We start from the raw sequence: 26,596 nt of genomic DNA on the forward strand, positions 1-26,596 counted from the left end.
ATTTTATACTGTACAGTATGTATAGGTGATAAGAAACTGTTGCATTGCCATGGGATAGACTTCTCATCAGTGGAACTTGTAAGCTGTGAGTGTTTTCACACGCTAGTGTGTTTGGGAAGTGAAGAATGTTAGCTAAGGTCATCCTGAAGGGTTGCTTTGCAACGTTAGCAGTGCAGTTGTGGTGACTTAAGGTTGTCTGCTGGAGCTGTTCTTAATAACCGGATGACTTGCTAGATGGTTTCTCTGTGCTGGTGAAACACCATGGCAAGACTTACTGAGAATCACTCTTTATCTTAAAACAGTACTATTAGGCTTATTGATGTGGCCTTTGGCAGAGTGTCTATGTCACTTACATATGTGTTAGCTACATTTAAATTTCAGGATCAATTAATTTTACAAGCAAGAAAACACCTCCATCTTAAGGTGCTAACTACTTGTAGTAGCAATCTAAATTGGAGTGCATATGATGATTCTCCACTGGAAACTAGTAATAGAGGTGCTAACTCTTTACTCTGTGTTCTACAGTGGATTTACACTTAATTCTGAGATTGTAGCTCACTTTTGCCTTGTAATAGTTGTGTACATTACTTGTGCATTTTTTAATGTTTATTTAATGGACTAAACTTTCTTCAGTAGGTGAAAAGACGGAGAAGAAACAGCAGACAGCTGCTGCAAATAGTGGTGCAAAACCTGTAGATGTTTCTCGTCTGGATCTTCGCGTTGGCTGTTTTATTACTGCCAAAAAGCATCCCGATGCAGACACTCTGTATGTTGAAGAAGTGGATGTTGGTGAAGGATGCCCAAGAACTGTTGTCAGTGGTTTAGTAAAACATGTTCCGCTGGATCAGGTATTGACAAAATTATTTACTGTTAGCCTTTCCTTTACCTTAAGGTATTTTGAGGCATTAATCTGTTTATAGGGTGTGTTTTCATTTTGCTGAAAGATTTTTACAGTCATGAAAACAAAAATGAAATGCGAATGGAGTAATACTTATCCATTTTCTGGCAAATTTTGTTAAGTAATCTCATCCCAAATCAATTCCTTTCTACTTGCAGTGCTTCTATCCTGCGATCTTATGTGGACTCTTCTATAGTGTCATTGGTATATAGTGAACTCCTAGACCAAATAGATGTGGCTCTCCCTTTAGATTTTCTAGTTGGTAGTAGAGAACCATAGTAACTTTTTTGCTATCATCCAGACTTGTGAATCCTTTGCCTTCCAGCTGTTTATAGACTGTTGAAGTGTTTGGCATGAACTAAAGCAAAGAGTTTGTAAATTTATCTTAGCTGGCAGTGAGTGACTTCAACAACAGTGGAATGCAAAATGTGTTGTTTTGTTTCCTTGTCCAGAAGAGTCTGCCTCTATGATTTTTCGATTAATACACTTCTGTGTTTGATATGTGTGGTTTATGTATGTCTTGGGAACAACCTGAGACTTCAAGGATTATGTTTTCCTTTCACACCTCTTCTAGAGGGCTAGTGGAAGGGAGGAATTGATTGAAGGCTGCTTCTACGTTCAAATGCAAGCTTGACAACTAAAGCAAAGTTGAATAGAGCAACTGCAAAACAGGTCATTAAGGAATTAATCTTAGTGTGGAAAAGCTACATTTTCTCAAATACCTTTTCAGTCCCCTTTCACACCCTCTCTCCATGGTGAGTCTGCAGACGTAGGAGGCAATTAAAATTGTGATTGTTGGTTTTATGATACAGGAAGTTACTGAACTGAAAAAAATTATTAAACCCAACAACTATTCTGCACTGATTACCTGACAGTATCTGGTTACTGGATTTACAGTGGGCAAAAATTGAAAGTGCTCATTTTTAACAGTCTGCTCTCAAGAGTGCATGTACAAAAAATATCTCGAAAGCATTTCCAAGTAAACCTACCAAGTATACTGAATGCAGCAGCAGTAACAGTCTTTTCTCTTTAACCTGCTTTCTATCTGGAAAAAATGATCCATTGACAGACAATTAGGATCATTCTTAAACATGCATTAGAAGCATTTAGTTTGTGTGTCTGGTTTTGATTTTGGCAAATCTCTGTTAGTAAATTCAGAGAGGCAAGCTTCCATCTTTCTGTATTTTTTAAAATGTGAAGGTCTGGCAATGTGACTGACATTAGAAAAATGTGTACATCAGATGAAGTACTACAGACATTCAACAAAAAGCAGCTATTTATGATTGCAGTGTATGATGAGGTAATTTAGCAGTGTTTGAGCCTATAGTATTTGTATCATCTGATTCTACTTTTGCTTAGTAAGCACAATGTGTGTTTTCATTAACATTTCAGTATACAGTGTAGGCTATTTGTAGGTATGAAAACTTCTGGCATACCCGCTTTAAATGTGATGTGGTGCATTGTGTTTTTGTGCCCTACTAATGTTGGTAAAGCAGAGTCAGAAGTTGCACCTTGGGTGTCACCTGTGTAGGTAGATACAGGTTTCGGCGATAACAGGGATGTGGTACTGAATTGTGAAGTGGACCATGCCAATGCTGAGATCTTTCAGCAGCAGCTGTGGACACTCTGAAGAACACTCTGAAATGTCAGCTGGCATTGACAGCTTTCCTACAACTGCGTTTGGCTTTTTGAAGTGGATCTCTTTGATTGCCTAAGACAGGAGCACGTTCTTGAAATTCAGACAATTCTCAAGGGCTGGGTTTTTTTTCCTCCTAATCTTAGAAATTGTCATGTTAGTGATCAGAAGTGAGGGACAAGAATGAAGGGTGTGTATCTTAAACTTAGCAGAGGAGAAGAGGCCACTGTCAGCCTCCAGGAACACTACCCTACAACCATCCTTTGTGAAACAATCTATTACAGCTGTATCTGTTATGAACTATATAGTCTCATTTTTAAAGCAGAAACTTTTTGTTTCTACTTAGATGGCTTCATCTTTTTTCTTTCTAAATCATTGTTTAAGGATTAGTGTTGTCTATCTAGAAATTAGGTAATAGTACTGGAACTTATATTTCTTACAATCTTCTGCTTTTCTTTGTGTAGCCTGTAGGAGGAAAAGAAATGTTTCTATAAATCATAAAGAACAGAGACTGCAGTATGACTATTATCCAGAATGTGTCAATAAGTTTGTATATGACATCTTTCTTAAAGCAAACCAGTTCTTTCCTCTGCTTTTGTAGCATCAGGCTATATTAGGTGTTACTGTGTTTCTTTTCAGTTATGAAACGAACTGATATTTTTATGTAACCAAGCTTGTGACTTGTAAATTGTGTTTACTGGCAAAGTTAAGATCCGGACAAGTACCAAATAAAATGAGGAGGACTTTTGTTTCTAATGGCATTGCAACTCACCCTGGTTTTAAAACAATCACTGTGTTGGCTTTAACTCAGTGTTCAGTAGCAATTGTGGTCTGTCACAATATCTCATTTTGAGATATAGTTGGTAGTTGATAATGTATCAATTATAATGAGGGATAGTTGATAATGAATTATACAGGTAACTTTGAGGATTACATAAGAAAAAGCAATTTAACGCTTGTACTTTCAAGGGTAAGGTATGGTAAACTTCAGGATTACACTGTCTCCATTTAGTTTTTTTTGCTTTATTTCTCCAGTCCCCATCCCCCACTTCGTTCTATTAGCATGTTGGGAAAATGCATTGTTTTATTCTGAATGTGAAGCAGCTTTGTGTCCAACCATAGACACAATTTTTACTGAAACTAAATCAGTTTCTCAATAGTTGATTTATCAGTTCTGAAGTTCCTGGATTTCTGAAACAAAAGGATTGGCTGTTTAGAAGACCAGCAGAGATTGTCTTCTTGAAACAATAGCATTTTTATATTCCTTTATTTATTCTCAGCTCCATTATATGCCTGATGCTCCCTGAGATGCCAAAGCCTCACCAGCTCCCTGTAGACATAGACTTGCTTCTGTTTGTGTTAAGTGTAAAAATTTGCACTATTTTTCTTAACCAGGATTTGCTTTGTTGGTTGATAATAAATGCAGTAGGAAACATACACTAACTGTTCATCTGTGTCACCTTCAGGTGCTTTGCAGTAACCCTGTGTTTCTGATAGACCCTTTCACGTGCTGGGAAAAGGAGTTGTGTTACTTTCCATTTTCTTTCTCTACCCAATCTTATCTAGCTGTCAGGAAGCTCCCCGATTCATTTTCAAAGTTACTTTTGAAAAACCAGATTGCTTCTTTTGTTCTTTAATTTATGAGGTTACCAGAGAGTAGCCATCATTACTGAATGTGACTCTTTTGAGCTGACACGTTTCGGTATTTTACTTTAAAGATATCTCGTAATAGCAATGCAGAGAGAATGATGGCTGAACATCATATTCTTTGATAGTTCGTAAACAATTTTTTTAATGTGTGTTTTCCCTCCATGAATGCAGAGGGGTTTACCATTGTAATTGAAGCTCTGTCTTCTGGAAACATTGCAGTAAGTCACTTCTCTAAAAATTAGCACAATCAGTTAAAAAACAAACAAACAAACAAAAAAACTTTTGCATTGTTAGAAAGCATTTATTTAGATCTTGTTTCTTTTTTTTCTCTCCGCTTAGGGAATTGCTCTTTATCTGAAGCCAGTTTAAAAATTGAACCATTTACAATAAAAAGGAAAAAAAACCAACCTTGAAATAGCAGTGTTCTAGTTTTTGCTGACCATCTTGGGGTGGGGTTTTCCTATTGTTTGATAAAAATATTTACTTAATCTTGCAGGTTTTCTTACCGTTTATTTGTGAAATCAATGCATGTATTTTAGTATATTAGAGCAGTTTTTCAAGAGCATTTGAACTTTCTAGTAAATGTGACAGAGTAATTTGTATGTTTGAAATGTTGATAAGTGTTGACTTCTTAATTTTGTAGTAGTAACCAACTTCTCATATAGAAGTCTCAAGCAATATATATAAACATTTAGGCCACTGTGATTGGAGAGAAAGGAATGATTTTATAGTCACTGGCATCTTACAGCAATTCTTTGTGTTTTGGCTATTTATATCCATAGCAATAACTTAAGAAATTTTCAGTCCATGGGCTACATTTAAACTTATGCAAGATGAACTTTTCATTATAACTGCTTCATTTTGGAGATGTATATTTTTGCTTTTAAGAACGTTCTACTTGGAAAATATGCAGAACTCTGAATACTTGATCATGCAAGTTTTATTTTGTATTAATTTTGCACTTTTGTTTGAAGTTTATATTCGATGCACAAACACTGAAATCTAGACAGACATATGTTTATGCATTAGTATTAGGCTTCCTTACTTTCTGTCTGTCTCTTAAAAATGTTCTGGTTTAATTTTTATTCATTTTGAAAGTGTATTTGTCTTCTTATTAAAAGTGTGGCAGTTTCTTCTAGCAAAGTGTATTTTCTTTTCTTTACTATTATAATTTTTACTTAAAAAGCAAAGGAAGATACCTAATTTTACAGTTTTGTTCTAACAAAATGTGATATACTGTATACACAGCCATTTTCAGTGGTTGAAAAACAAATAGAGCAGTTGGGTTATATAAGATAACACTTAAGATTCACATGAGCAGGTTATGTAAAACACAAAACTTTTTATCTGTGAGCTAATCTAATTTGTGGAGTAGCTTTTTTTGGTTTGTGGTTTTATTATTGCCATCATTTATACATCAAAATTGTTTGGTTAATAGTGCAAGGTTGAAAGTGGACTGAAGTGATGATCTGGATCAAGTGAATATGGAATGTGGGTGAAGTACATCATCCGGGTTTTTTTGATTTCTGAATCGCATATTTTGTATTTCCATGATAAACGTGTCACAACTAACCATTTACTCCACTACTCACTGACCAGTTCTTAAGTGGTTTAAATGTTATTTTTTACTCATGCAGTCGTTAAAATTGTGCATCTTCTTCTTTTGTCCATTTTAAGGGTCTTTTCATTTTAAGTCTTTTGTTATCAAAAGCATGTGACATCTAAGTACTCACATCCTTCTGATTTCCTTCCTCAAGATGCAGAATCGAATGGCAGTACTGCTCTGTAACCTGAAGCCTGCAAAGATGAGAGGAGTAGTATCTCAAGCAATGGTGATGTGTGCCAGCTCCCCAGAAAAAGTGGAAATTCTGGCTCCCCCACCTGGAGCAGTGCCTGGGGATAGAATCATTTTTGAAGGTTTTCCTGGTAAGTAGATATTCGGGAAATCAGGGGAAATAGTATACCAAGGTGCACTTGACATTGAAGCAGATAAAACAATTTTAAAGTTTCATTTTTTGTTGATATTTTCTTTATTAGTTATGGTCAAACTTTTATTATGAACATGCTAATGTTGTGTAATTATACATGTATTATGTAATTATACATATATATATATATATATATATATAATGTAATTATATAAGAACTGAATATACTTAACCACCCGCCAAGAATACAGGGGAATAACTAACTTCAAAAAATTGCGTAGTACTTTTAATACAAAATAATGCACTCTCTTTGTTTCAGTAAGTATTTTTGGTTTTGAAATGTGTGGTCAAACATTTTGCAAGTTACTATAAGCAAATGTAAAACATCTTTCTCAGTGTCTCAGTGCAAGTGATGATAAGTTCCAGATTCCAGTTGTTTTTTTTTTTTTTTTTTTTTGGATGAAGAAGATTGAAAATCCTCCTATCTATGAGAAGAACCTGTAACGTTCAAAGCACCAGGGTTTTGTTTGGTTGTCTAGGAGGAAATAGCTTTTGGTGTCTCCAATGACAGACATTGAACTGCTTCCCTCTTAATTAAGTTAATAAATCGGGGATTTTTTTTCCAGACTACAAATAAGAAAATAATAAAATTTAAACTTTCTCAAAAGACAATTTTAATCATTTATCCTACTTCCTCTACCTCCCACTCATCTACAAAAATGATTAGTTTCTGACTCTCAATATTGGGAACTCAACTAATCATCTCAGATGTAGCTTGCTTACCTCCTGCGCAAATGGCAGTTTGTTTTTTTCACAGGCTGAAAGGGATACAATTGGATTCAGCTTCTCCTGGTTGTGTCTTTGTTAGCACTGTTATTTTGTTATCTCTATCATAGTTGTGTTTTTCATTGGGAGGGCCTGGTCTGTTATGATCCCAGTAGGAAAGACACTCAAACTTTGTGAAGTATCATTTGAAATGCTACTTATTGGAGCTGACACTGAAAAGATAGAATGGTATAAATAATGTTACATCACGCAGATGATGGGAACACCAAGTTGGTGCAGGGTCCAACAGTTTTCTGATGCACATGCAATATGCTATGCATGTCCTGTCCACAGAAGAGATTTTCCCCCTTTTTGTCATTCAAGCTACTGTTGTATTTTCTTATTAATTTCAACTGTCAAACAGAGAGGAAGTTTACATGAAAATTGAGTTCTACACTGATCCATAAAGGTGAGGACACACAGGTGGCTCAGTTGCTGGTACAACGTGGGAGATGCTTGCAGGCACCTCTGTTAAAATCAGCTGTCTGGGCATTCCAGGGATTTGTGTGGCGCAGCGCAAGCCCTACTTAGATCTACTGTTACATCACCATGTACTTGATGAACAGTAGCTGTTCTGGTCAGGATCACCAGAGAAACTCTTAAGGTAAAAGTGTAACTCCCAGTATTTCCCCAGTTGGGTGGAGTTGTATGTGTGTGCATTTATCAACAAAATAGTTATCCAAAAGATTACTTTGTTGCTGAGAAGCTGGCTTTCAGGTGTTTGAAAATTGTGTAGCTCTTGGTTTTCTAAGTAGAAGCATATTGACCTTTTAAACTAAGGCATCTCTGACAATTTCTAGCTGTACAGCAGTGTTTTTACTTATGAACCTCTTGACAAGGTCTATCCTTTAATGTATTTGCATGAATATGTATAAATATTTTCATAAATATGTATATGTCTGTGTATAGATATTTTCATACTTCTCATGATTGAAACTGTGATTCTCTAAAAAAAAATGTCTTTTGGCATATGATAAAGGAAGCAATCTATGTGGTTTTGAAACAGGAAGAAAGCTCAGCTTGCTGCGACTTAATATTCTGTATGAAAATAATTTTAAATAATACTGTTGAAGAAGGAAGTCAGTCTTGCAGCATTTTATTGATTTTTTTTCTTTTTACATTTTATACCAAGCTTGCTCGTTGAGATGCAGAATTGCTAAGCTGTACTGAAACCAGAAAAGCTTCAGCGATTGCGTTAATTAAATTGGAGGAATACTTGCCCATGACTCCTAGTAGTTGTCACACACCTGTGAGTAAAGATAGATTACGTTATGGATGTGTGGCCTCTGTTACCTGCAAGAGTACACTTCTGTTGCTTTCTGTTGCTGTTGAAATGGGCGTGCAGAGATAGCATCAAGCTGTACAGTAAACCCTTCTAGTGCAAAAGCTATGCAAAATTATGTACAAGTCAGCCTGAGTGGGTAGCTTTTTCGAGGGGTGGAGAGGCTTTTTTTAATGTTTTTGTCTAAGACAACCGTTCTTCAAACTTATTTCTCAAGTAACTTCTTAAACCTCACATTTGAAAATAATACTGGTAGTAGTGCTGTTCTCTGTTTGCCAGCATATCTTTTATTGCATATGACTAATGAGGTAAGCTTTATCAAAGTAATTAAACTATTAGACTTGATAGTTAAAGTTGCAAAAAGCCTTTTCTAGAGTAAATTAGTTGTAGAAACATTTATTTTAAAGTGATTCCCAGATTTTCAGGTATGCAGTGACTGTTGACATTTTGATTCTTAGAAGACGTAGAATAAGCTGAAAGTGGTGTAAAAGTTGTGCTGGTTCTTAAGTTAGGACCTGCAGCCTGTGATACTAGATTTTGTATGCTTCATATCAGTTTAGTTCTGACAGGGAGCCAAAGACGTGGGGCTCTGTTAAGTGCCAAATGAAGCCTTTTACAGCCCCTTTGAAAAGCATATATATCCAGGACTCCATAGTCTGAAATATAGCAGCTGTTTCCTAATGTTTCATAGGTAGCTGCTCAGAAAAATAGGTAGAGATGAGATTAAAGCTACTTATTGGCTTTGAAAATACGCCTAATGCTTAATAGTGCCAAGTGGAGCAATGTATTGCCTAGTTACATAAAACTTATTTTAAACAATTTTAAGTCTTGTGATTTTATCACCTTGAAGTGAGTAAGAGAAAGCAAAAAACCCCCGAACTTAATTTGTTATGTGCTTGTCTCTTGCTTATTGTCTTTGTAAACTAGGATACTGTTCAGTGGTAGGTTTTGAATGGCTTTAGGGTCTTTAAAATTTTCATTTAGCTGGAGAATAAGATTGTTGCTGCTTACCTTCTTCTCCAAGTGAGTAACAACTTTTGGTGGGTTTGGTTGTTACATGCCCCTGCCCACTTCATTTTTCTAGTTTGGGGTTAGTCCTTGATTTTTTTTCTCTTTTTCTCTTTTTAGATAGCTGAGCAGTTTGCTTGAGTTCGGTGGGTTGTTTTTATTATCCCTGGGTGGGTGAAACTCCAGAGACATTGGAAATCTGTTTCTCAATTTTTAATGAAGTTGTATGTCTGTATCTTCTACTCACATTTCTGTGTTAAAATCTCTCATGCATCTTAGCTGTTGTCTTCACAAAGGCAATCAGTCAGGCACTTCACTGATAATGGGAGTGTACAATTGGGATTATGTCATATGTAATTTAATTTCAGTGCTTAGTTGTAACCACTTATATTCTGATCAATTTTATTTTTTTTAAGGAGTAATTATAAAGCATAAAGGTTCAATTTAAGTCCTTGAAATTAAAACAGGACCCAGATGTTTTTTCTGGTTTACTTTGAAGCATGAAAGTCTATGAAGGAAGAGAAACTGCAGCAGCGACTATAAAGCAACTCTAAAATGCACACAGCTGCCTATCAAGCAACTTGGAATCAAGCTATTTTTAAGCCTACTCTCTCCACCATACAAAATACTCACAAGCTGCAGATTAGTTTTCCTTGGTTTCTTTTAGTCAAAGTAAGCAAATGGTATCTTGATTCAAACCAATTGAACTTTTTTCCTGCAGAAAAGTGAGTTTTTCTGAGAACCACCTTGAGTGTTGTAGGTAGAGAAATTAATTGATAAGGAAAGCTGTTATCTGGAGGAGTGTTCTTTTTTGTTTCTTTATTTGATGTCATTGCCCATAGGGGATCTTTAACACACTCTTTTTTGATCCTGTACCTGAATTGTCAAGATCTGTTGAGCCTTGTTTTGTAAGGATTTTATCAAATTCCTATCCACCTTCAGTGGAAAATGTCCAATTCATAAGCCATAGAAAAATTATTCCATCACACATCTGTAAATTCTATACCCTCCTACACAGTAAATACCTTAAGACAGCAATAATTCTTGGAATTTTCACAGCTAACTGTGAAATCTTCTTTCTAATAGCAGTATAATTGATGCATTGACAAAATTCTTCAATGCAAAAATGCCACAGGAACGACAAATCTGTAATTTATGCTATGTAATTAATAATTATACCTGGTAACTTAGTTAATAACTTTATCTTTAAAAAATGTGCTAAAACTGGACTGCAGTGGTTAATCTCTATTTAATAGCTTTCTTTAATCAGTCCTTTGGTGTATGGATGCTTTCCTTCAGTTGCATAGTTAAAATCCACAGTGAGCTAAGTAGTATTACCTTTCTGTAAGGTCGCACGTCACCACAGCCGTTTACGCTTTCTTGCACTGCAATACATTTTTTCAGTAGTTACAGAGCTGTTAACAAGTGGACAGGTTTCTTGCTTATTATGAAGATTTTCTTTTGTAACATTTAAACTGCTAGACTGAATGACATGTTTAACAAAATTTAGGACCTCTTATTTGGCTCTTTTTATGTAAAGAGACTGGGAAGCTGATTACACCAATGCAAGTTTAAGTTTCTTTTTATTTATAGAAACCCTTCTATAGAATATTTTCTGGGAAGAAGGAATGCAATGAGGAGAAGTCATAGGAAAATGCAGTCTAGAGCTCTGGTAGTATTTAAAATTGGTGCCTATGCTAATCTAATCTAAGCTCACCACAGATCCCAAGGGAGCTTGATGCAGGATTCCAAAGAAACTTATTAATACCCAAGGCATGTTTTTAATAATAAAAGTCAGGGTTCTTTTCTTACTGAAAAAAATCACTCTTTTTTGTATTTGAGGAAGAAGGAAATGCAGAATGGATCGTTTAACATTCTGTTTAATGATTTTATTAGTTCATATGCATTCACTTTGGTCTAAATCTAAGTGTCTTTGTTCATGAACTTGAGCATTGAGCAGGATTTTTATTTTTGTGAAAATGTGCAATTAGCTCTAAATGTTTAATGTATTAATGGTATTTCTGATTGTACTTTAAGATACAAAGTGCACTGTGATTGTGAAATAAGTCAACTGCGTTATTGAATTTTGCTTTGGCAAGGATGGCCTGCTTGGCATAGAAATCTGGCCTGGTCTGCTTATCTTACGCAGCTACAGATACAGAAGCTACAGTAAAGTTAGACCAGTCTACAGGTAGAAGTAGGTTACTTTTGCAAGCATTGAGAATGTGAGGAGATTGAACCATTAAAAAATTTTAAGGAGAAAAACAATAAAGAAGGCTGGAATGGCAGTAGTTCATTTAACTACTTGTTGGTCAGCCTGTCAGGAATAAGCCTTATGAGGAGCGGCTGGGTAAGACTGGGGTTGTTTAGTCTGGAGACCTTATCGCTGTCTACAGCTTACATGGAATAGTGAAGCATGTCAGGGTCGTATGTTTCCTTTGTTTAAGTATAAAATGCAAAGTATAAGAATAAATCAACTAAGCTATATAAGCTCTCTTGCTGTAAAGATTTATGCTGAATAAACTGCTGCCTGCTGACTTAATGTACATAAAGCAAGATAACCAATTCACTGTACAATTATTTTCTGTTCAAAGGTCAAATCAATACCACTAGGGAGCAAGTAGCTTGTTGTGGAGTACACATAGAAAAGGGAAACTGAGGCATATAGAGACTGAGGCCATAATTGCTGAAATACAAGTTGACTTTTAATGCTTCTATTATGTTAGGCACTAGAACTTGTCATCAAATCATATAAAAAGTAGCAGAAGAGTGTTCAAAGTTGGGGCTAAAATTACATGTCAGTATTCTAATTTTGGACTGTTCTTGTCTAAATTTGGTATTTCTCAACTGTGATGGCCCCTGCCAAATTAGTTTAATACTAATTGCTTATAAAACTTCATTAATTCCTAAACTTAAGATGCCAACAAACCTGTGTCTTGGTGAGTACTGTATTTCTGTGGTCCACAAGCACTCAATTCTTAAGAAACTATTTGATCTATAATACATTTAGTAAACCAGCACCTAGCAATGGTTTGATTTCTTCCTTTTGACAGTATTTGTGGTCTCTTACTTGTAACCTTTTTTCCCCCCAAAAGATCAGCATTTTGAGGGAGGCTTTGGAGACATTTCCTAGACAATCCTTAATTCTGATAAAAATTTTCACTCTGAGAATCGCAGGTAGTTTTTTTCCCCCCCCCTTAAGTGTATGCAGTAATGCTCTGTGGGCTGTGACAGATGTGTACAAACATAGACGTCTTGTTCTGCCTTCTGTGTTGTGTGCTATTAGGTTATTCTTTGTTTTGAAACAGGACATCCTGATAAGGAACTTAATCCCAAGAAGAAGATTTGGGAGCAAATCCAACCTGATCTTCATACCAATGACCAGTGTGTTGCTACATACAAAGGAGTTCCATTTGAAGTGAAAGGGAAAGGAGTCTGCAGGGCAGAGACCATGGCAAACAGCGGAATTAAATAAATAAATGGTTATTAGAAGCTTTTTCAGATGTTGAAATGGAACGTGATACAAGCACAATAAAAACGGGAATATATTACCCCTCTGAAATGCATGGCTAATACCTTTTTTGTTTGACTGTTTTTCTAGATATACAGAATGTGTTATGCCTCAAACATTTTCACAATTCACTTATTCACCATGATTACTGTCCTTGACGTTAAGTGTTGTCATTTACCACTCAGTGCTCAAGGCTTAATTGCCAAAGCTTGTTCGTGGTTGGCAAGCAAGCATATTTTCTCAACAGCTAAAAGTTATCTTGGAGGATCTGTATCAATAGATATATAGATAGATCTATATCAATAAGGATCTATCTACTTCTGCCATGTTCCTTGTGTGCTAACTGCTTTTCAAGCAGGACTAGCATTTTGTCAATGAAGACCACAATCATCTTTATTCTGCTAGTCACCTTTTAAAAGTTTTTCTGCTTCTTTCAAGCAGTTATCAGATATGTTATAAGTCTCTGCAACTGTTCCTGGCTGTGTTGTCTCATTAGTCTGCAGGCTGCTGTAATGGGAAGATTAAGCTGCGGCTCGCTATGCCCTAAGGTATACAAATGGACATACTTTAATGTCCCTCAGTTAAGCTGTTACAATGTCAATAAGATCAAAACTACCACTTTGCTTAAATAGTACTTTATCTAATCCATTCTTTTCAAATGATAGATAGTACTGAGAAAGAATTAATAGCAAATACATTGCCAGAGATAGTCAAGTACTAGTCAAGTACAAAGATCTGTTTCCAATACCCAAACAGGTATAAAATTAATCTTCTGTTTTGTTTTGATGTATTTTTATGCAATCATCATTTATATAAAAGATGCTTTGGTTTTTAAAAGAATTAGCTTCTTCAGTTTTTAGAATCAGAATTATTCCGTAATAATGTAGTACAAGTCATGGCTGCTATGGTAATAGCCTCAAATTACTTCTAAATATTGCCTTGTAATGATCTGAGAATAACTAATTGGTTTACATCAATTTACAATAAATCTTTTAAGTAACTACTTAGGGATACTTCGAATATTTTGGCATATAATATTTAATTAACTGGCTACAGTCTAACCACTGAAAAAGTAAGCACTTGAAATAAAAAAAAAAAAAAATCTTAGCCACTCTGAATTTTGCAGGCTTTGAACTTCATCCATTAAACTGGGGGAGAGAGCAGAATGACAATGATAAAAAATTAAAAAGAACAAATGGAAAAGGAGAGATTAACAGATTTCTTTTTGGAATGAGTTTTGTATGTGCCTGTAAGCCATGTTGATTTTTCATGCATCTAGGAATAAGCAATAGTAATTAGTTCTTTTAAAGGTGCTAAATACTGTTAAGCACATGGGAGCTACTTTGCCTGTCTTGTAAACTGCATATCCAGTGATGTCTTTACTAAACAAATTTCTTGAAGGTTCAAAATCTCAATTCTAACTAATATTGAATCATGAGAAGGGAATATTTTTACAGTAGATAGGTCTTAGCTTTGCAGTATGAACCAGTATTACACTGGAAATCTCTCTACAAATTTGGGAATTCAGAGGAACTTCTGGAAGCTTGAAAAACTGAGCAAAGGGACTCCCTTACAGTCTAAACTCATCTGCAGTTTTTGCTTTTTACTTTTTTTTTTCTTTCCAGATTTGTGTTCTGTATGAACTGCAATATACAATGTGGTGTAGCATGAAATCTCAGTTGTGACTACAATGTATAGTAGTAGTGTGATTTAGAGCATTGGCTTGTTCTGATTTTGTGGTTGAAGCTAGGATTCTGGATGCAGTAGTGTGAGGTAATCTATAAAAGGCAAGTAGTTTGGTAACAAAAAGAAATTTTTACTGCTGTGTGCTCAAAGTTGGGTGGAAGCGTGGATCTGCTGGAGGGTAGGGAGGCTCTGCAAAGGGATCTGAACAGGCTGGAGCGCTGGGCTGAGACCAATGGGATGAGGTTTAACAAGGCCAAATGCCGGGTCCTGCACTTGGGGCACAACAACCCTGTGCAGTGCTACAGACTGGGGGAAGAGTGGCTGGAGAGCTGCATGGAGGAGAAGGACCTGGGGATGTTGGTTGACAGCCGACTGAACATGAGCCAGCAGTGTGCCCGAGTGGCCAAGAAGGCCAGTGGCACCTTGGCTTGTATCAGAAATGGCATGGCCAGCAGGTCCAGGGAGGTTATTCTCCCTCTGTACTCAGCACTGGTGAGACCGCACCTTGAGTACTGTGTTCAGTTCTGGGCCCCTCACCACAAGAAGGATGTTGAGGCCCTGAAGCGTGTCCAGAGAAGAGTAACGAAGCTGGTGAAGGGGCTGGAGAGCAAGTCTTATGAGGAGCAGCTGAGAGAGCTGGAGTTGTTTAGCCTGGAGGAGGCTGAGGAGAGACCTTATTGCTCTCTACAACTACCTGAAAGGAGGTTGTAGAGAGGAGGGAGCTGGCCTCTTCTGCCAAGTGACAGGGGACAGGACAAGGGGGAATGGCCTCAAGCTCCACCAGGGGAGGTTCAGGCTGGACATCAGGAAAAAATTTTTCCCGAAAAGGGTCCTTGGGCACTGGAACAGGCTGCCCAGGGAGGTGTTTGAGTCACCTTCCCTGGAGGTGTTTAAGGGATGGGTGGATGAGGTGCTGAGGGGCATGGTTTAGGGATTGATAGGAATAGTTGCACTCGATGATCCAGTCTAGTGATTCTATGATTCTATGACGTGGAATTCTCCAGTTGATGGCTTCTACTCTTTTTTCTACTAAATTTTACCTACCATAGAAAACAGGCAAATGAGCACCCAAAGGCTAGTTTTATTCCTTGCTGTGCTTAACTGGAAGCACTCGATAATTATTTTGTCGTATAAAATTCAAGAGCTTTCTCAAGACAATAGCTCTTTCCTCTTTAATTATGTTCTTCTGGTTGTCTAGGAAAATATATTTATGCTGTACCGAGCTCAAAAGTGACAACAGTGTACTTGAGGCACTGTGCAAATATGCTTCCTCACTGAATCCAGCCTCTTCTGCCTTGTCTGCATGAGTAAGTAGAACTGCAGTGAAATCCTTCCATGTGGGACCCAGAAGTTCCTGTAATGAAAAACAAGTCTTAAATAGTTATTTTTGTTCCTTTTCTCCACTCCCACCTCATATACCGATGCATTAACAGACCAGTTACATGTTCTTTTCCTGGCGGTAATCCAGTTCATGGTATTTGATTTGCTGAAATTTCTGGGAGGTTTTGACCTTCCAAGACAGTGACGTCCAGTTTCAGTGGAAATGTGTGGTCGTGCAATACCAGCAGTTCGCTGGTCTCTTGCTACAGATGTTAATAAAAATTTCTCTGGTTTAAAAATGTCAATGGATTTAAAGAAAAACAGTTATTTATCTGTGCCACACATTACTAACTAATATGTAAAATATGACTAGTTTACATCAGTAGATTCCACATATCCACATTGATAAAGTTCTTACAGCTTTCTGAATTTTTTTTCTAAAAAGATCACTAAATCACCTTGTGTTGAAAAAATAAATGATGAATTTCTGTGTAACACCTATTGCAATTCCAGATGTATCCCATAAAACTGACTATTCTCAGCAATTCGGGAAAAACACAAATCAAGTACTTCAACCTAAGTGATAGGCCAGAGAGTTTGGCTTTAACTGCTGTCATTCTTCTGATGGAGAGGAATGGAGAAAATGTGCTGCTTTTATGTTGATGAGTACAGAAAATTTTAGTACAAATAAGAGATTGAGCTGTCATAGAAGCAGAATGATTTGGGTTGGAAGTGATCTTAAAGATCATCCAGTTCCACCCTCCCTGCCATGGGCTGATACAGCTGCCGCTAGACTAGGTTGCTCAAAGCCCATTTACAGATGTAAATGAAATTACAACTTTAGTACAATCATGCTAACTCCTGTGTGTGACAAGAAGCCTACTTTGGTAATGAAGTCCACTTTGCAATGATCTTAACTCTGTAACCTAAATACCAAGGTGTATAAACCTCTCTAAAGGATATCTTCCTGCTCTCAAGATAAGCAGGGAGTTAGAAAAAATGGATATATTGATAGCAATTACTTTTAGGCACTACGGATAAAAAATAATTAAACCTGTACAAAGTTTTAGCATAAACTGTCTAAGGAATTGTTCAGTTATTGGTTTTGGAGAGGGGATAGTGCCTTGATTTGCTGAGGATTCAAAGTCTGTGTTAATGTTAGTTCTGGAATCAGTATCTGCCACTCTCAACTCATTAAGCTATTCTATGAAATAAAAAATAAAATCCAGAGAGACTTAAATGCCAGTAATCTTCTACCGATATGCCATCTTCATTGATAAGTCATCCGTAATTTGCAGAGGATTAATATGAAAAACTCTGAGTGCTCAAGGTAGTTTTCACTTTAATGTCTTGGAATGAAATAATGAAATGTAACTGTTACTGTTTGTATTCCCAGCACCCGGGCAGCTGTCTTGCTCCGTTTGTTTATGGCTAATAGAATCACAGCATCTGGTCTTTTAAGGGGAACTAAGAAGCCAACCGTTAAATAAGTTGAGAGCCAGTTGTAATTATGACCCAGAGTAAGTGTTGCTTCCTCATTATTTTTAAAGCTGCTTTATTTCCTTTCCAGTAGGAGTTTTAAAACTACATTTAAAGAGAAAAGTTATGATGGCATCTCTTTCATTGTTAATGCCCACATGGACTTGATCCCAAATCATGTCAAACTAGAAACATGATGATTTTTTTTATTGGCTTAGAGTAAAAGTATTTTTAGTAAATGCTGCTGTCTCTTAAATACTATGAAGTATAGAGAGATGAACAACTCTATATGGTAAAAGATTAACACTGAAAACAACTATATATAAACCAACAATGAGTAAGTATGTGTTGAAATTAGACCAAATATCAAACTGCTGAATAAGTGAGGAGAAATCTACCAACAGGGAGTAATCAAAGAACGGGAGAGCAAATCAAATGGGCTTTGAAAGCCATTTTTCTTTCTATATGTTTTTATACTTGTATATTTTTATCTATATGTGTATTATATATTTAGGTAATATCTGTTGCAGCAGGTGATAAGAGTTGATGGACCAGTAAGACCCTTCCAGTCCTAAAGAATTTTGGAAAGTTCATTAGTGTAAGGTAGATGCAAAGCATAGTGGGCAGTCTTTGGCAATGACTAAATCCCTTTGTTTCTTGGTAAATCATACAAATCTGTTTCATCTGATCAGACAGATAACCTGAGCAATACTGCTGGCCTCTTCCAGACACCACCCCAAAGATATGCATGCACAGTAATGAGAAATTTCCAGCTGAGAAGAAAGCCATTCATTTTCAGTGTCTCTCCCCATGTATCTTGCCTACTTGCAAAAGAAAAAGAAAAATAATGAAGGAGATTCAAAATATTTCCTTCATTTGTTATGCTGGAAATTTTCCAATTTTGTTTCCCAGTTATGTTTATGGTAACATTCTAGTTATTTTTACTTGAACAAATACAGCAGTAGTGGTGGTGCAAGGCAGAGCTAACCATCCTTGTTCCATGTTGGATTTTCTGCATGATTTTGGACCGATCACTCTGCTTGGTCCTGTTCAGAGTGCAGGAGAAGGAGGTAACTGACTTTTCACTTGCTTTAAATAGCATTTCTCCTCAACAAGCTAGGTCTATCATGATAAAGCATTAACTGTAATTTCTGAGACAAAAGCTTGCTTTAATAGGTAAATTTCGTTCCTGAATTCCTTTGTGTTGAGCCCGCATACAAAACAGAACAGTCCTTGCCTTTCTCTTCTCAGGTTTGGTGTGATTAGGGTAGCTATAGTGTATGGTGTTGAGTTGTGAGTGGCGTGTTTCATCTGCTGGACTGGTAAGTGTTCCAGTTTTCAGCTGTATTTCTCTAGTTCACTTTTGCAGTCAACTCTCCCATAGCTATGATCACCTGAAGACAAAAGAGCTGCTTTTAGGGCAGAGAGTTCTATTTATGTATTTGTTACCTGGATGAATTGAACTGTGTGATCTCTTTCATCTGGACATAGAGGCAAGTCAGCCCTCAGGACCAAGAGAGCTAGATGCAGGCCTTCCTTCCCGAAGTGGTGAGCAAGGGCTGATCTTACTCTGTCTCTCACGTGCTCTTTTCTCAGGTCACTGTGAGGGTAGCTTGGGGTGTCAAGTACTTGAACACGGAGAGCTAACTCACAGCCATTTCGTCGCATAATCCCCGAAATGCGGCAGCTGCGTCCAAGGCTGCAGCATGTAGTCACAGAGCTTGGGGACCAATGACTCTCAAAGTCTGAGCTGCCCAGCAGGCTGTTCCCAGCAGCACTTTTGCCAGTCTGAGTTCTTCCAAGGACAATAAGGTTGATGGTCATCTCATTGCTGTCTGCCATTGTCTATGCTTTTATGCACAAACTTGTCACTAAGGGAAGAACAAATAACATGAGCTGTTTCATAGAACTTAAAATAAAAATCCAGTGCCCTTCTTTGCCTGATGTGTTTTAAGAAGTGTGTGATGTAGATAGACATTCAGTGTACAGCACATATACCTCCATCCAGTCCGGGAACAGATCTTTGCTGTCCCTCCTAGTTTGCTGCTTAGAAATGACAAGAACCTGTGGAAGACAATTGATGAAGCCTTCTTCCTCCAGCTAGAGGAGGCTTCACGCTCGCAAGCTCTCATCCTACTCAGGGACTTCAACCACCCCAACATATGCTGGAGAAGTAGCATGGCAAGCTGTAGGCAACCCAGGAGACTCCTGGAATGCACTGAAGATAACTTCTTAGTCCAGCTGATAGAGACCCCTACCCAAGGAGATGAAATACTGGACCTTATGGTCACCAATACAGGCAAACTCATCAGTGATGTTAGCATTGGTGGCAGCCTGGGCTGCAGTGGTCATGCCCTGGTGGAGTTCAAGGTCCAGAGGGGTATGGGGCAGGTGAGGAGTATAGTCAGGACACCAAATTTCAGGAAAGCAGACTTCCAGCTCTTCAAGGAATTACTCGGTAGGACCCCCTGGGACGTGATCCTTTGAGACAAGGGAGCAAAGCAGAGCTGGAAAATATTTAAGGAAGCTTTCCATAAAGCGCAAGAGTGCTCAGTCCCCGTATGTAGAAAATCAGGCAGGAAAGGGAAGAGACCGGCATGGCTGAGTTGAGACCTGCTGGTTAAACTAAAAAAGAAGGAACTGCACAGGCAGTGCAAGCAGGGACAGATGAACTGGGACATGTATAAGGACGCTGCCCGGTTGTGTAGGGAAGAAGTCAGAGAGGCTAAGGCGCAGCTGGAGTTGAACTTGGCAAGGGAAGTAAAGACCAACAAGAAGGGCTTTTACAGGTACGTAAATCAAAAGAGTAAGGTCAAAGAGAACGTACCCCCACTGATGACTGGAAATGGGGATCATGTACCAACAGATGAGGAGAAGGCTGAGATACTTAACAACTTTTTTTGCCTCCGTCTTCACCGATAACCGCTCTTCTCACCCCTCCTGGGTCATGGGACAGCAAAATGGTGACCTGGGGGGTAGACCGCCTCCCACAGTAGAGGAGGATCAGGTTTGCAAACGCCTGAGGAAACTGAACGTATATAAGTCCATGGGACCTGATGAGATGCATCCCAGAGTCCTGAAGGAATTGGCAGATGTGGTTGCCAAGAGACTCTCCATTATATTTGAAAAGTCATGGCAGTCAGGAGAAGGGTAACATTGTGCCCATTTTTAAAAAGGGTAGAAAAGACGACCCTGAGAACTACCAACCTATCAGCCTCCCCTCTGTGCCTGGGAGGATCACGGAACAGATCCTCCTTGAAGCTATGCTAAAGCACATGGAGGACAGGCAGGTGATTAATGGCAGCCAGCATGGCTTCACCAGGGGCAAGTCCTGTCTGACCAACTTGGTGGCTTTCTATGATGGGGTAACCACAGCAGTGGACACGGATAAACCAACGGATGTAATCTATCTGGACTTCTACCAAGCCTTTGACACAGTCCCCCAGAACATCCTTCTTCCTATATTGGATAGATATGGATTGGATGGGTGTAGGTAAGGTGGATAAGAAACTGGCTGAATGGTCATATTCAAAGAGTAGTTGTCAATGGCTCAAAGTCCAGATGGAGATCCATGACGAGTGGTGTCCCTCGGGGGTCTGTACTGGGACCGGTGCTGTCTGGTCCCTGATCTTTATCAATGATATTGGCAGCGAGAGTGAGTACACCCTCAGCAAGTTTCAGGTGACACCAAGCTGAATGGTGTAGTTGCCACACTGGAAGGACGGGATGTCATCCAGAGGGACCTGGACAGACTGAAGAACTGGGCCTGTGAGAACCTCATGAGGTTTGACAAGGCCAAGTGTAAGGTCCTGCACCTGGGTCGGGGCAATTCTCATCTTCAGTATATTGATGGGGGATGACATGACTGAGAGCAGCCCTGCAGAGAAGGACTCGGGGGTGCTGGTTGATGAGAAGCTTGATGTGAGCCGGCAATGTGTGCTCGCAGCCCAGAGGGCAAATTGTATCCTGGGCTGCATCAAAAGAAAAGTGGCCAGCAGGACGAGGGAAGTGATTCTGCCCCTCTATTCCTCTCTTGTGAGACCTCAGCTGAAACACTGTGTCCAGTTCTGGAATCCTCAGTGTAAGAAGGATATGGAGCTGTTGGAACGGGTCCGGAGGAGGACTACAAAGATGATCAGAGGGCTGGAACACCTTCCATACAAGGACAGAGAGTTGGGCTTGTTCATCCTGGAGAAGAGAAGGCTCAGAGGAGATCTTATAGTGACCTACCACTACCTGAAGGAGCCTACAGGAAAGCTGGGGATGGGCTCTTCATAAAGGCTTGTGGGGATAGGACGAAGGGCAATGGGTATAAACTGGAGAGGGGCAGATTTAGACTAGGAAGACATTAGGAAGAATTTAGAAGTTAGGAAGAATTTTTTCACTATGAGAGTGGTGAGACACTGGAACAGTTTGCCGAGGGAGGTTGTGGATGCCCTAATGTGGAGGTGTTCAAGGCCAGGTTGGATGGGGCCTTGGGCGGCCTGATCTAGTGGGATGTCCCTGCCTATGGCAGCGGATTTGGAACTAGATGATCTTTAAGGTCCCTTCCAAGCCTGACTATTATATGATTCTATAATTCTATGAAGGTGTTACAGAATCACAGAATGGTTTATGTTGAAAAGGAACTCTAAAGGCCATCTAGTCCAACCGCCCTGCAGTGAGCAGGGACATCGTCAACTGGATCAGATTGCTCAGAGCCTCATTCAACCTGACCTTAAATGTTTCCTTGTAAGGGGCTTCTACCACCTCCCTGGGCAACCTGTTCCAGTGTTTCACCACTGCCATTATAAAAAGTTTCTTCTCTTCTATCCAGTCTGAATTTGTCCTTTTTTAGTTTCAAACCATTACCCTTTGTCCTGTCACAACAGGCTCTGCTAAAATGTCTGTCCCCGTCTTTCATATAGCCTCCCTTCAAGTACTGAAGGGCTGCAAGAAGGTCTCTCTGCAGCCTTCTCCAGGCTGAACAACCGCAAGTCTCAGCCTTTCCTCACAGGGGTGGTGTTCCAGCCCTCTGATTGTCTTCATGGCCAGCCTCTTGGCCCACTCTAACAGGCCCATGTCTTTCCTGTACTGACAACTCCAGAGCTGGGTGCAGTACTCCACCAGAGTAGAGGGCAGAATCACTTCCCTCGACATTTTGTCTATGCTTCTTTTGATGCAGCCCAGCATACAGTTGGCTTTCTGGACTGCGAGTGTACATTGCTGTCTCATGTCCATCTCTTCATCCACCAGTACCAGAAGAATCATAGAATGGTTTGGGTTGGAGGGGACCTTTGAAGGTCATTTGGTCGTGGTTGTGCCTCTACACTGTCAGAAACTGAAGAGCTGGGAAAAAATCAGTTGTGAGATGATTTCTAGGAACTAATAAAGCAGATAAAGATAAGAGGAGGCAACGGAGAAGGGAAGAGTTGGGAAACGACTGTGGAAAATGGCATTAGCATGCAGGGAGAGTAGGTTATGGAAAGGAGGAAAACTGGTGGAGGAAGAAAAGAATGATGACAAACGTGCTCCTGTTAAGTGACCATGTTTCAGGAAGTAAGTCTTTACTTGTTTTTAGAAAAAAAAAAAGATAGTTGGGGAGAAATTGCTTTTAAAGGAGCACTTTTTCACAACGAAGAACAGTTTAGAATATGTCTTTTATCACCTACCACTTAAGTTGAAATAGGCATTAATCCAAAAAGGCTTTCTGATATAAGAATTATGTCTTAATGATAAAAAGAAGAGCTCAAATAGCCAGTGCTGCAGGTTCTAATCCCATGTGAAACTGAGGAATGTATACTGTATAAACTTTTAAATTTACAGCAGAATTAGTGGAAAACAAAAACATAGACTGGTGGATGGAGAGGGGAGATGGCTAAGTATCATTTCCAGTTACTATAGTTACTATTAAATGAGCCCTCTCATTCTCTTTTGTACTTCTTTGTAATCCAGTATCTGATGGGTTTTTGGTGCACATTAGTCATCTTATAGGAATAGTGGCTGATTAAATATAGAGGTGTTTCAGATGGAAAATCACAGTGGCAAATAAGTACTTGATTTTAAATTATTGTTGATACCTGAAATTCACAATGATTTTTTTTTAATGGTATGATGTCCAGGCACTTGGGGAGAGATCATGGATAACTTTAGAATGGAATTTCTTGTGATTAATTTATTTAGGTTCTTGCACGTGCAGTTCAAGCTTTCTCCCTCATTCTAAATCCATGCCCAAATCAGTCTTTTGGAATAACTTCAGTACAAAGCCAAAACCATGCAAGAGCTATTAACATACTAATTTTGTTAGAGGCAACATTGAATACTCTACATGATCTTCCTTACTGGATTCACAGTGAAGCTTTTGTGTTTTCAATAATCAATTTCCCATTTTTTTTTTTTAAGAATAACTTTTTAGAAAGACACCTTACTAAATGGTTGTCATCAGTTATTCATCAGTCTACATATGTATTGTATTATTTCTCTGTAGCATAATAATATGACATGGTGGACTTGCATTTTGCATTCCTTTTTTAATCATGGTCAGGAATTTTTTCTTTTTTTCCTGTAAGCAGTCTTCACTTAAATACTTGTATTAATTTCATATTGTGTAACTTACCTTATTTTCCCTTAAATTCCTCTTTCGTTCAGACTTCATTCATAACCCCAATGTGCGGTGTAAAAAAGAAGTGTATATGTGAACTTTGAAACTAACAGCAGCAATGTACCATGCTGAGACTGTTACGTGCGCATTAATCTGGTTAATCTGTTACTGGTAGATCCTCATTCAATAGGACGTGTTTGATTAGTAATTGGTATTGATTAATTTTTGCAACAGATACAGTTTTTGCTGCAGGTACAGGTTTTGCGATTACTTTAGTGATGGTATGGAGTTGATACTTTTGAAAATTAAGTACTTGAGTTCTACCGGTAGTACCAACAGTTAAATGTGAGTGTGATAATGGAGGTACTGGGATTACTTTGTGTTGCATGCTTTTGAGTATGTGTTCATATATGTATGTGAAGAGCATATGCACTTTCTCTTATTGTTGCTATGATTTAAAAATTGCAGTATTTGCAAAGCATGGTGTAAACCATATGCAGATATAAAGCTGTTTGCCTAAGAAAAAGTGGATTAAAATAATCAAAATATGGATTAAAAGTACGGAAATGATTTGTCAGTCAGTAAGAAAACTGAACACTTGCACCACTGCCAGTTACGTGCATTAGCTGTTGGCTGAGTAGCTTGGTACATTTCTCTTGCAAGCATTATTCTTTGCCATGCAATAGTAGCATTGACAAATAGGAAAAAAAAGATTGTCCAGAAAGGACCTATTACTTGCTTTTTAGACAATTTCCCACAAGTGGGCAACTGATTTGAAATCCTATGCCTTAGTGGAAAATAAATACAAACTTGTGCTGTAATGACCAGTAATAAAACGGAAGAGTGGAGTGAGCCCTGCTTGTCTGTTCACAAAGAACGGTTTAGATAAGCCACTTCTCTGATGGTAGATCCCACATGAGTGTAGGCACATATTTAATCCAAAGGTATTAAGACTATGTGTCATTACCATAAGAACAAGGATCTGGTACATAGGCTGTGTGTGGTGGGAGGAAAAGAGGAAAGCGCTTTCCAGAGACCAGCCCTGCTGGTGACGTTGTCGTCCAAAAAGTATATCTCTATGTGAGGACCGCACTTCTGGGGCACTTCCTACCATGGCAACAGAATGAGACTTCAGTTCCTCTCTAAGCCTGTTGTCTTCTGCTGTGGTGCAACAAGCACAGTCAGTGCTTTAGCAGGAAGTAAGAGTTAACGATGCCTTCACAGCCTCCTCAGGTAAATTCACATCATTCATCATGAATGAGTTCATCATTTGTGTTACTTGGCTGTAGATGGTTGTGTTGCCATGGATTTTGTTGCTGTATGTTTTTAAGAGTACGTAGACAAATTAGTTGCTTTCAGACATCTCACTGCTCTTGAGCCTGCCTCTTCTGGTGAGAGGTCAGACGTTAAATCTTTCCCTGTACTGCACGTGTAGCCGAGGTAACTACTGAGAGTTTCCACTGTGAAAAGCCCTGCGGCTCAATGCTGTGCACAGCCTTTGTCTCTCAAGGTGCGTTTATATATAAAGCATATAGTTTATATATGCTTTATATATATATGCGTTTATATTTATATATGCGTATATATTTATATATGCGTATATATATAAAGCATATAAAGTTCCTTCATGTGCTAGTGGATACAAAAGCGAAGATGACTGGATGGGGACTGATTCACTTTGCAAAGCAAAAGGGGGTAGGTCAGTCTCATAAAACTATGGATATTGTGAAGATAAAATCCAGCTGCTTCCTTTAATTTGCCTAGAAATCTTGAACTTGGTTAAATTGTCACAGTCTACCTCTGCACATTTAATCAGACTGTTCCTATGAGCAGTAATGCATCTCGTGATATCTGAGGCCATTTATGTCCTAGCAGTTGCCTCCAGCTGAGCCAGTAGCCTGCCAAGGAGATAATTTAACCTGTGCATGGACCAGGGTTTACACTACCAAGAAAGCTAGAATCCCAGAAGCAGAGGAGTGTTGTATGCAAAATACAACTTGCCCTGCTGGATGCAAAACAGGGCTTTTATGCTGGCAGGATGGCTGTAAAACTAGGAGTAAATGCGGCACTGCTCAAATGATATCTAGAACTTGGCTAAGCAAACTTCCCCACAATATAGGCATTTCTTTCCAGTATTATTACAGATATAATACAGTCCAAGTTGGGACACATCTGGAAGGTCTTACAAAAGCACAGGCTGGGAACTTTAAAAGGTTGCCTTCCTCGAAGGACCTGACAGGGAAAAAAAGTCAAACCAATTTCTATGACATTTGCCTAGGCTCCTCAAAGTACGTAGAAAGAGTCCTCCCCAAGGTGGCAGTATCAGCCTGCTCCTCAGGTACTGTAAAACTCAGTTGGGGTCCCTTTGCTCTGGAGTCCTATGCTAAAATAAAATACCAGGTCAGAAATTCAAATAAAACATTACAATATTTTCAAGAGTCTTCAAACATCTCCTGAAATAAGAAATGTAAAAAGTATTGGTCTGTCCTTTGTCACAAGAAATATTTTTTGCCTTATATAAAAAATGCAGGCTGTGCAGTACCTTAATTAATTTGAACAGCAGTAATGGAAAGGTGGCAGTTGAGAAGCTGGAAATATTACTTACTGTCCCTTATGCGATTCTTTTTCTATTCAAGGTGTTTGTTTTAAGTAGCTTTTAAGTTGAATTGGTGACATTTTTTATGGGGCTTTGGATATAAGATCATAAAATCTACTGTCAGAGTGTGAATTTGCAAAGAACAAGCTCAGAGTACAACAAAACTGCCTTGGATGTTTTTTAGCACCGCACACTGC

At 38.5% G+C, this 26,596-nt stretch overlaps 2 protein-coding genes across 4 annotated transcripts in view; one reads left to right on the forward strand and one right to left on the reverse strand.

Moving 5' to 3' along the window:
- Positions 1–12,789, forward strand: part of AIMP1 (aminoacyl tRNA synthetase complex interacting multifunctional protein 1) — a 35,593-nt gene extending 22,804 nt beyond the window's left edge. For 2 of the 3 annotated variants that reach the window (XM_054065474.1, XM_054065476.1), the window contains 3 exons: positions 634–848; positions 5,942–6,110; positions 12,536–12,789. In XM_054065474.1, coding sequence (XP_053921449.1) covers positions 634–848; positions 5,942–6,110; positions 12,536–12,702 — 551 coding nt within the window. In that variant the 3' untranslated portion in view covers positions 12,703–12,789. The remainder of the gene's footprint in view (positions 1–633; positions 849–5,941; positions 6,111–12,535) is intronic. The other variant, XM_054065475.1, reaches the window with a different exon arrangement.
- A 136-nt stretch (positions 12,790–12,925) lies between these two features.
- GIMD1 (GIMAP family P-loop NTPase domain containing 1) lies at positions 12,926–24,638 on the reverse strand. The gene is made up of 3 exons (XM_054065478.1): positions 23,819–24,638; positions 18,673–19,094; positions 12,926–15,778 (listed from the first exon to the last, which is right to left on the reverse strand). Exons 2-3 carry the CDS (start codon positions 19,063–19,065, stop codon positions 15,506–15,508), a joined length of 666 nt encoding a protein of 221 aa, XP_053921453.1. The 5' UTR covers positions 19,066–19,094; positions 23,819–24,638; the 3' UTR covers positions 12,926–15,505.
- Between the last annotated feature and the right edge of the window lie 1,958 nt (positions 24,639–26,596).

Source organism: Cuculus canorus, chromosome 4, assembly GCF_017976375.1.
Source record: "Cuculus canorus isolate bCucCan1 chromosome 4, bCucCan1.pri, whole genome shotgun sequence".
Classification (NCBI taxonomy): domain Eukaryota; kingdom Metazoa; phylum Chordata; class Aves; order Cuculiformes; family Cuculidae; genus Cuculus; species Cuculus canorus.

What these genes read in the sequence shown, in the direction of transcription:
- GIMD1 (XM_054065478.1), bottom strand. Translation starts at nt 19,065, where the DNA reads ATGGCAGACAGCAATGAGATGACCATCAACCTTATTGTCCTTGGAAGA. An exon ending in ACACAGTTCAATTCATCCAG is followed by an intron (nt 15,779 to 18,672) that starts GTAACAAATACA and finishes TTTTCATTACAG; the next exon opens with GAACTTCTGGGTCCCACATG.